This window comes from Acomys russatus, chromosome 4 (genome assembly GCF_903995435.1).
Source record: "Acomys russatus chromosome 4, mAcoRus1.1, whole genome shotgun sequence".
NCBI lineage: Eukaryota > Metazoa > Chordata > Mammalia > Rodentia > Muridae > Acomys > Acomys russatus.
The window spans coordinates 46,952,824-46,963,975 of NC_067140.1; the positions used below are offsets into that span (position 1 = coordinate 46,952,824).

An 11,152-nucleotide genomic window follows, 5' to 3' on the forward strand; every position below is an offset into this window, starting at 1 on the left:
TATTAATTTCTCTCTACTCTCCTGCCTCTCTTCTCCCATCCTTTTTTTTTTTACAGTTCATTGCAGCGTAATCAAATCTACATAATAAAGGAAAATACTTTTCAAGGCCTAGCATCCCTAAGGATTCTGTAAGTTTGTCTGTGATTATTAAAGACAAAAGCTTTGTCAAGCTCTACATTTACATATCATGATTGTCTTAGGTTTTCTTTTACTGTGATAAAATACCCTGACAAAAGCAACTTAAGGAAGAATGACTTGGTTTGGCTCAAAGGGCTAGGTTATGGTCACTGCAGGGAGGTCAAGGTGGCAGGAACTGAAAGAGGCTGGCTGCATTACATCCGCAGTGCAGGCAGAGAGACTTTAGTGAGTGCCTCCACTCTATAGCGTCTGGGATCTCTGCCTAGGAACTGGTGCTATCCACAATGGGTGGGTCTTCACACCTCAGTTAGTATAATCAAGGGAATTCCCTATGCATACACCCACAAGCCAACAGCCCTCATTGAGACTTCTTTCTGAAGTGATTCCATATTTTGCCAAGTTGATAATTAAAATTGTCACAACGATTTTCATATTGTTATCAACACTTGGAAAATGATTGATATTTTATAAACATCATTTAGACTTTGCCTTATGATACTTCACAAAGAATGTGTGCTTTTAGTACTTTTCCTTATAGCTCATTGATCTTGCTCCTCAGACGGTGAAATGTTTTTAATTTCAAAGAAGAAACTTGGTTGTTTTAAAGTTACAGCGAGGCTTGGTGCTTCATTAGAGCAAGGGTGGGCTGATCTCAGCCCAAATGCTGTCTGCAGCTTGCCTCCTGCAATTACGAATATTGTGGGAACACAGCCAGGCTTCTTGTTAAAATGTTGATTTAAGCTGATTATTCTCATGCCATGGGACAACTGATCAATAGCAGAAGAAACCATGTCCTGGCCTTGCTCTGTAGTACCTTATCAAACATAGTTCATTCAAAGCAGGTGTACCCATTTAAAACACTTATATTTGAGTGTGTATTTATTTGTGCCTTGTACTCTACTAAACCTGGGAACATGGAGGTGACTGTACAGAAAATATAATGCACTCGATTAATGCTCAGTTTTTAAATACAATGTTTGAAAAATTGATGTAGGAGAAATTATACCTATTGAATCTGTTTTTCTAGTAGGTCCGCTTTAAGAAATAAAACAGGCGAGAGCTCTGGCTTGACAGCAGAGTATTTGCCTCGTAGACACCAGGCTGAGTTCATTCTCCAAGGGACATGGGCAGTTCCTACCTGCCTTCACTTTTAGAGCACTGACAAATGACCACCGAAAGCTGGTCATTTGAATTTCTGTTACCCAGGACATGTGCTATGAATTAATCCAGTCTTTTAATTAACGTTAAGGTCCAGTTTAAATGTGAAACTATGTCTGTGGTTTATTAATGCTGTGGTATCAGAATTTGTCAGGGTGTGTTCTGTAAAGTAGGGCTAGTTCTAACATTGCTAGGAGTTTGATTTCCGGCTTTGGAGAAGAGTGATATCGGAAGCCCTTTGGAGCATTCTTGTTTGCTTATTGATTATTTGTCTTCTTGTGAGGCCTTACAACTAGGCTTTGAGAAAGCAAACATTATGGAGCCCATTTATTTTTTTTTTCTTTTAGGCTTTGTCAAGATTTTAGCTTTTCTTGCCCTGTTTAATAGTATCAAAGGAGATATTATCAACACTATTTTGAAACTGGTACCAGAATGATAAAATAGAGAAAATTCACAACTGGTTTGAAAGAGATCCCAGCTGCAATTATTGATATAGGGGACAAATTCTAAGAAGACTGTTGTAAAAGAGAGGCAGTGACTGTGAACATTTGAAAAATGTTGGGCAAAACAGAAGATCTTGTTTAAGGGGTATTGTGTTACTTCCTCAGATTATAACATGTCGTCTAAGTAGCTGACTGGAGTTTTGAGTATTTATGTAAAATAACTAACATGATGCTCTTATAATTGCAGAGATCTGAGTAGAAACATGATCCAAGAAATTCACAGTGGAGCTTTTGCTAAACTTGGGACAATTACTAACCTGTAAGTAAATGGATAGCTGTTCGCTGTAGTATCATGAGGGTAGTAAGTGGTCTACAAAACCTGTGGTCAGACAAAATACTTATTCAGTTCTTTCCTATATAAATGCCACACCATGATGATATGGGCACAAGAAGTAACAGCTTCTTAGATGTCAAGTCCTGTGTTAGAGCTGTCTTTTCAACAGATCTAAGGCTTCATTTTACTTATCTGAAATATACCTAATATTTTCTAATGTTATATGTAAATAAGATAAAATTATATAATCATAAATATCTAATATTTATGATGTTAATATATATTTTTATATCTTCTTGTATTACTCTGTGTGTGTGAGAGCGTGTGCACGCGAGCGCGTGTGTGTGTGAGCGTGTAAGCGTGTGAGCGTGCACACACCCGAGTGCACATTCTGCATGTGCCAACTTTGAGAATGGGTTCTCTACTTCTCCTGTGTGGTTTCTGGGGACTGAACACAGGCTGTCTGGCTTCATAGCGCCCTTCCTGGTGTCTTGGCAGCCCAACAGAGATACTTGCATGTGATTTGTATCTTAGAAAGGTAATCTTTCACATTTCAGGGATGTAAGTTTCAACGAATTAACTTCACTTCCTACGGAAGGCCTGAGTGGGCTCAATCAACTAAAACTCGTGGGCAACTTCAAGCTGAAAGACGCCTTGGCAGCCAGAGACTTTGCTAATCTTAGGTGTGTTTGTGCTCATTCTTCCTTTCTATTAGTTATGGTAGGCCCCAAACTACCTCCTTTTTTTTTTTTTTTCTCCCTGTGGTCTCTAGGTTTTCCTGATAGATTGTAAGAGTATTTTCTATCTCTTACCCTTGCAAATTTGGGCAAAAGAGAACATGAGCACTGTATCACAGCTGCCAAGCACATGAATTAAGCTCTGGATACTCTCAGAAAGATGTTTTGTCAGCTTTTTTTTTTGTTTTTAATGGACTTGTCATTATCAACAAGATACTGGAAATGTCCTAAGGGCAAACTGACAGGAAGCTGGCACAGTGCCATCACATGTCCTAGAGACTGCAGATTTGTAGGGGTTCATTAACTGCAGCAGGCAAAGGGCTTGAGCATATTCTTGTACAAAGAGAGAATGTGTTCGCTTCATTTATATGAGCAAAGCAAAGCTGACTAATGTTGCAAAGCAACAGATGACCTGGGGTATTGATTTTAAATAAGCTATCCATTCCCTATGATACATTGGACAAGGTTCAGACATGCATAAATGGATCACTGAGATATTTACTTTAAGTTGATTATGGTTGTGAAATTTTAACATATGGCTTGGTTTACATCCGGATATTAAGAAACAACTCATAAAAGGGGAAAGCTTCAGCTATGTTCATGAGCTTGACTAGCACCCTGAGGAAACTGGTCTGGGGAGGGTACATAGCCAACTGAAGGCAAGTGCCAGGTGTTTCTCGTGATTTGGCTGGGTTCAGTGTTTTTGCAGGGCTGTCCTGTCTGTGAGTCTGTTATTCAGTGTGTGTTTTACAATTCTTTTCCCAGGTCTCTATCAGTACCATATGCTTATCAGTGTTGTGCATTTTGGGGGTGTGACTCTTATGCAAATTTAAACACAGAAGATAACAGCCTCCAAGACCACAGTGTGACAAAGGAGAAAGGCAAGTGTGTCCACTCTAACTGAGAACTCCCTAAGACATTAATCAACCTGTCCTTCCTATAATCAGTTGGAAAAGGATCAGTACAAAATCTGAGTAAAATAGCATTATCTGCACACAAAAAAATAATATTTTATATATTCTTTGACAATTTCATACATGTATATAATGTATCTTATTCATGTCCAACCCTAATGCCCTCCCCATTTCCCCTCCCCCACCCAACAATACTTTTTACCAGCGTGTTTCATGCTATCAAGCCTCATAAGCTGATCGTGCCTTAGTCATATAAAGGAAAAACTGTAGGGAAATTTGGTCCTTGTGAGCTGTCAACTTAAATTCAGTATACTTTATTTTATATTCAGGTGCCACTGATGCAACAAATGTCACCAGCACTGCTGAAAATGAAGAACATAGCCAAATAATTATCCACTGTACACCTTCAACAGGTAGTGCCCAACCTATGTAACTGTAATTTCTCACTTAAAGTAGTATTGGGTAAATAGACCTAAAATGTCTGGGGATGGATATAATTTCTATAGGTAGGGGAGGGATTGCATGACCTGATAGAGCCATTTTTTTGAGCTCAGACTAGTACACTTTTGAGAACCAGCTCCATAAGTCACTGGAGTTGAACAGGGATGTGTTCGTGAGGGTGTGTGCAACCTGTGTATGGAGGCCAGAGGTCAGTGTCAGGCATCTGTTTCTTTTACCCTCACCACATTTTTTGAATCAGGGTCTCTTGCTAAACTTGGGATGCCTTGATTTGGCTAGACCAAATGGCCAGGGAGCTATAGCAATCCACCTGTCTACCCCACCTCCCCCAGTGCCAGAGTAACAGAGCTAGGCCTTTATGCCAGGCTTTTTACAAGGTTATTGGCGACCCAAACTCTGGTCCATGTTCTTGTCAGCAGGCATTTTACCAGCTGGACTATCTCCCTAACTATAAAGTGAGCCCAGGACAGCCAAAGCTACACAGAGAAACCCTGTCTAACATAACAAAACAAAAACAAAAACAAACAAACAAACAAACACACACACAATCAGAAAGAATGACAAAAAAGTTGAATTTTCTTTCAGTTCTATATATGTGATGCTTCCAAATATTTAATTTCAAAAATTAAGGGGAGTTATTTTTTAAATAAATAAACATGTCTTAGAAGTACTAATCTTACAAACCCGGTGACAGGCTTATTCTATATTTAATTGCTAAACCAGACTATACGATCCATGGTTTTCTCTAGGTTTCATTGAACCCTTTCTTTTTCATTTCTAGGTGCTTTTAAGCCCTGTGAATATTTACTGGGAAGCTGGATGATTCGCCTGACAGTGTGGTTCATTTTCCTGGTCGCCTTGCTTTTCAACCTGCTTGTCATTGTAACAGTGTTTGCATCTTGTTCGTCACTGCCTGCCTCCAAGCTCTTCATAGGCTTAATTTCTGTGTCTAACTTACTCATGGGCATCTACACTGGCATCCTTACTTTTCTTGATGCTGTGTCCTGGGGCCGGTTTGCCGAATTTGGCATTTGGTGGGAAACTGGCAGTGGCTGCAAGGTAGCTGGGTCTCTGGCGGTCTTCTCCTCAGAGAGCGCCGTATTCCTATTAATGCTGGCAGCTGTGGAAAGAAGTGTGTCTGCAAAGGATATAATGAAAAACGGGAAAAGCAGTCACCTTAGACAGTTCCGGATCACTGCCCTCGTAGCTTTGCTGGGTGCTGCAGTGGCAGGCTGCTTCCCGCTTTTCCACGGAGGGGAATATTCTGCATCTCCCTTGTGTTTGCCATTTCCTACAGGAGAAACACCGGCGTTAGGATTTACTGTGACCTTAGTGCTATTAAACTCACTAGCATTTTTATTAATGGCCGTTATCTACACTAAACTGTACTGCAACTTAGAGAAAGAAGACCTGTCAGAAAACTCCCAATCTAGCATGATTAAGCACGTTGCTTGGCTGATCTTCACCAACTGTATCTTCTTCTGCCCTGTTGCGTTTTTCTCGTTTGCACCATTGATCACGGCAATCTCTATCAGCCCCGAGATAATGAAGTCTGTTACACTGATATTCTTCCCGTTGCCTTCTTGCCTGAATCCAGTCCTCTACGTTTTCTTCAACCCAAAGTTTAAGGAAGACTGGAAGCTAGTAAAGCGGCGTGTTACTAGGAAACACGGGTCTGTTTCCGTCTCCATCAGCAGCCAAGGTTGTGGGGAACAGGATTTCTACTATGACTGTGCCATGTATCCCCACTTGCAGGGTAACCTGACGGTGTGTGACTGCTGTGAGTCATTTCTTTTGACAAAACCAGTATCGTGCAAACACTTAATAAAATCACACAGTTGTCCTGTGTTGACAGTGGCCTCTTGCCAAAGACCAGAGGCCTACTGGTCCGATTGTGGAACACAGTCGGCCCACTCTGACTATGCAGATGAAGAAGATTCCTTTGTCTCAGACAGCTCTGACCAGGTACAGGCCTGTGGACGAGCCTGCTTCTACCAGAGTCGCGGATTCCCTCTGGTGCGCTATGCGTATAATCTACCAAGGGTCAGAGACTGAACTGCAGTGTCTGTAACTGTTTCCCTGCATCAGCCAAATCACAGGATTCAGTGAGCTGTCTGCCCTTTGACCTTTCATCTGGGCAGCACTTCTGTGATCGCTGCCTGGTGTCAACGCAGAAGGGGAAGAAGGTGGCAGTTTATTTCTCAAGCCAGACATTTGTCAAGAATGGATGCCTAAATTATAAATTGTTGAAAAAAATTGTGATGTCCCAGTAATGTGTGCTCTATTTGAAAGAAGTACAACTTAAAAATGATATGATGTATGGCACAGCAATATAAAATTAGGTTTGGTTTTTTTTTTTTTTTTTTTCTTTCCTGGTCCATCAAGTGCAAAGTTCAAGCTATTTCTGAATTTAGCACAAGATAAAGGACAGCTGTTAATATATTTTAAGTGAAAATGTGAATTTATAAAACTAAGAAAAAGTCTTGCTAATTTTATCTAATGTTTCATCATTAATCTCAGGAAGATTTACTTCAGGGCCAAAAAAGGGATTGTCTCCCAGCGATAGCTATAAGAGTTCAAACAGGCATTACCTTCATGTGTTTTCTATGTCCATAAATCAAATGTTTTCTTCAAATGATTTATAAATCTAAAACCTGGAGATATTTTGAAGATAATATTAACAGCTGTTAGATTTTTTTAATAGCAGAACATTTGTTTTTTGTTCAAACAGTGACCCCCTCCTGCCCCCCCCCCACAGTGTGTTACATTTACAGTACTAGGACAAAGCAAAAGGCTAATTGCTATGTGGGTTTGGCAGAGATCACTAAACCACTAAGTAAAATTGTGATTTTAGTAGTATCCAAGGGGTGTGATGGCTCCATGGAAGGATCCCACTGACACTTCCTAACGCCATTGGCTGCACTGATATATCCAATTTTGTTGACATGTTATCTGTAGTTTTGATTACATAAGAAGTAAACTCAAGTAATTTTATGTAATTGTAAGAAATTGATAGTAATCATGACACAAAGCACTTAAATTTATATTTTTTTAATGAGCTGGAGTCTCCTGTGCTATTTTATGAAAATTTCCATACATTTTCCCCTCCTATAATTAAAAAAAAAAAAAAAATCAGTAGCCCAGATGCTATGTGCTTTGATTAAACAAGACACATTTTATGGGTGGGGGAATCAAAGCTTGTCCTATGTCTTTAAATTTTTAAAATTTACTTGATTCTTACCTACAGGCTTCTCATGTGTTCCTATAAGAAGACTTAACACTGTGTTAAGTCAGTAGCAAACCCACTGCCATCTTACTTATCCTGGTTAAACGAAAACTTAAGCTAGATTGCAGCTTGATTGAATTGTACATACTGTGCATATGATGAATTTTTATCTTATGTAAATTATTTTTAGAACACAAGTTGGGAAATGTGGCTTCTGTTCATTTCATTTAATTAAAGCTACCTCCTAAACTGTAGTGGCTGCCAGTAGCAGAATGTTGAATTGTGGTTTATATACATGTTTTTGTTTTTGATTTTGGTTTTTTTTTTCCCCTTGCATTGTAAATAGTCTTGGTTGTACATTGTCAGTGGAATTAAAAACAAAATCTTTGTATATCAAAATCATGTAGTTTGTATAAAATGTGGGAGGGGTTTATTTACTGTGTGTTGTAATTTTGTAAGGTCATCTATTTACAAGTTAAATATAATGTTTGTATATTTACATATCTGATAAATATTAAATCATAACTTGGTAAGAAAATCTCAATTAAAGGCTTTCTTCCTAAAATTCAAGTTATTGAAGACTGTTCATTTTGTTCTTTAAGAAATAGAGGGCTGGAAAGATGGCTCAGTGGTTAAGAACACTGTCTGCTCTTTCAGAGGACCCGGGTTCAATTCCCAGTACCCACATGGCAGGTCACAACTGTCTGTAACTCCAAGAGCTTACATCCTCACACAGACACATACATGCACGTAAAATAAAAATAAATTATAAAGAAATACAATAAGCTGGGAAAGGTGGTGGACTCTTGTAACCCCAGCACTCAGGGGCAGAGGCAGGGGGATCTCTGTGAATTCAAGACCAGCCTGGTTGACAAATCAAGTCCAGGATAACCAAGGCTACACAGAGAAACTTTCTCCAAAAAACAAAACAAAAAAGAATAGGCCAAGCATGGTGGCTCACACCTTTAATCCTAGCACTGCACATGGGAGGTGGAGACAGGTGGATCTCTGTGAGCTCAAGGCTAAAACTGGTGCACATAGTAAGTCCCAGGACAGCAACAGCTTTGTGGAGAGACTGTGTCTCAAACAAAGAAAGGACAAAACAAAAACTATAGCAACTAGATAAAGTATGTGGTAAACTGTGCTACACATTTGGTATTAAATATAGCATTGTAATGATGTTTTGAACAACTAAGTTTCTAGAAAGCAATCTAGTATTTCTCACTTTATAACTAGGCATGTTACTGAGTGGGCTTAGTGTTACAGGGGAAAATTAAAATTTTTACGTAGAGAATATGTAAGGAAATGTTGGAAATAACCACTAGGAAACACAATTTTCATGTTATCTATAAACATCTAGGACACTATGCTGAAAATTGGAACGTTTTATCCCGGATCTGAACCATATGACGGAAAACAAATTGTGATACATAAGAGAGAGAATACTACCAATTAGATTTTAAAGGCAAATGACTAACAACCTGCATGACAATACAATGACTTACCCAGATGCTTAGGAAAACCTTCATTTTTTTCAAATGAGAGCATAATTGATAAACCTCAGCAAATAAGACCCAAAGCTGAAGCCAGTGTGTGCTCTCTCTCTCTCTCTCTCTCTCTCTCTCTCTCTCTCTCTCCTCGCTCTCCCCTCTCTCTCTCTCTCTCTCTCTCTCTCTCTCTCTCTCTCTCTCTCTCTCTCTCTCTCTCTCTCTCTCCCTCTCTCCCTCTCTCTCATTTTCTGAGTGTGGATCTATGCAGGTGTGCTTGTGCCTGAAGACTACCAAACCATCCTCAGGGAGGCTGTCCATCTGCTTTGGGACAGGTTCTCTCATGAATCACTGACTAGGCTAGATTGACTGGCCCAAGTGTGTGCCACCACATGCAGCAGCTTTTTGTAGGTGCTGGAAAGTGAGTTCAGATCCTCGTGCTTGTAAGGAGGGCACATTACTGACTGGATCATCCCCCAGTTCCATTCATCTTAATTCTGGAAGTAGTAGTTTTCAAATGTTGGAAATTTCTGGAACAGAAAGACAGTGTAATTACCTCACCTACACCTTTCAGAATTGTCCACAGCACACAATAAATCTTTCATCTTCACCATATTCACCAAGCCCCTACAGTCCCTCTGCCTCTTGGGTTATTTTGAGGCAAGCTAAGACATAAGACTTCATATGTTAATAGTTCAGTATGTGCAGGAAGACATTATTGAACCCATATCATACAGCTGCCATAAGGCGAACTGACAAAGTTTTGTAATATAGTTAAATATGTTTAAGCAAAAGTCACTCTTTCAGAAGTTGCCATGCCAGTTAAAACAACAAAACCCAAAACATAAATAAATAATAAATAAATAAACCTTCATATTATTAAACTAAAAATAATGGAATATTAAGGAGATGTCATTAAGTTCACACCCTATAACTTAAGGGAGAGCTAATTTGTACATTTGTATAGCCCTACCCATCTTGGCTGTGCTCAGCCCAAGTCATGAGAAACACTGAAAAATGTTATAATTCAAACAATCACAGCAGGGCGTATAACTGGACTCCAGTGTCGCTGAAGCATAACGCTGTTGGTGAGCCCAGTGATCCTAGAGCATCAAGGATACTTTACTAAAACCTTAGGGTGGTAAGGAAGTACATAATATAAGATTCTCAAGCCCAGAGTTTGAATGAGGGAGCTTGTCGGAGTTTAAGAGCATTTACCATTGTAAATGTCCTGAGGTAGAGCTGAGGATTAATGAATAAATATCATAGTGGGATAGATTATTTTTGGAGAGGATTAAGTTAAGATCATTGTGGTCAAATAGCTTATTTAAGGATATTAAGAGGAAAGCCACTGGTTCAGATCCAGGTCTCCTCCATTCCCCAACACCTTTGGGTTATTTCTGTTGAGAAGTTGTCTCTCAAGCTTCCACCGTTGCGGAGCCATAAGATAGATAGTCCAGTGTCTCTGGGTTACTGACACAAAGGATGTTTTCTGATGAAAGTTATTTGTTTTGTTTTTTCAAGACAGGGATTCTCTGTGTAGCCTTGGCTGTCCTGGATTCACTCTGTACACCAGGGAAGATTTTCACCAGATCCGACAATACGGAATAATTTCCTGGAGTGAGGCACAGCAATACTGCTAAATCTTTTCTTAGTTCGATGTACAAGTTGTCAGATTTTGTATCTTTGCTCATTAAAGTTGTGTGCTGTGTTAGTCATTCTCATTTTTCATTTGTGGTGTTTCTGACAGTAATATACATCGGAATCTAGAAAAGTATATGCAGTTTTGTGGGCCTAAATGAGAAGGCACGTTGCAGTATCTTCCACCTTTTCCTTGTGGGCTTCATCTAGCTCCTCGGTTCTTAATAGGAGGGTGCCTCGAGGTACCCAGAAAAGTGCTGCAACACAGTTTTTGAATTTTCATTCTAAAAAGAACGAAATATTTTAAGGTTGGCTCATGATCTGCTCTGGTATGGACATGCTGCAGTGTGGGCAGAAACGCTTTATTTTTTTAAATTTTATTAATTTATTCAGATTACAACTCAATTGTTATCCCATCACTTGTATCCTCCCATTCCTCCCTCCCTCCCTCTTTCACCCTATTCCCCTCCCCTAGGTCTAAGACCGAGGGGGCCCTTCTCCCCCACTATATGATCATAGGTTATCAAGTCTCATCTTGGTAGCCTGCTTATTCTTTGAGTGCCATCAGGCCTCCCCACCAAGGAGAGGTGGTCAAATATGGGGCACCAGAGTTCA

The 11,152-nt window shown here is 39.6% G+C and overlaps 1 protein-coding gene across 2 annotated transcripts in view; it reads left to right on the plus strand.

Moving 5' to 3' along the window:
• Lgr4 (leucine rich repeat containing G protein-coupled receptor 4) overlaps positions 1–6,542 on the plus strand; it is a 94,776-nt gene extending 88,234 nt beyond the window's left edge. For both annotated transcript variants that reach the window (XM_051144307.1, XM_051144308.1), the window contains exons 13-18: positions 57–128; positions 1,987–2,058; positions 2,631–2,756; positions 3,576–3,691; positions 4,054–4,137; positions 4,965–6,542. In XM_051144307.1, coding sequence (XP_051000264.1) covers positions 57–128; positions 1,987–2,058; positions 2,631–2,756; positions 3,576–3,691; positions 4,054–4,137; positions 4,965–6,238 — 1,744 coding nt within the window. In that variant the 3' untranslated portion in view covers positions 6,239–6,542. The remainder of the gene's footprint in view (positions 1–56; positions 129–1,986; positions 2,059–2,630; positions 2,757–3,575; positions 3,692–4,053; positions 4,138–4,964) is intronic.
• Positions 6,543–11,152: the final 4,610 nt, after the last annotated feature.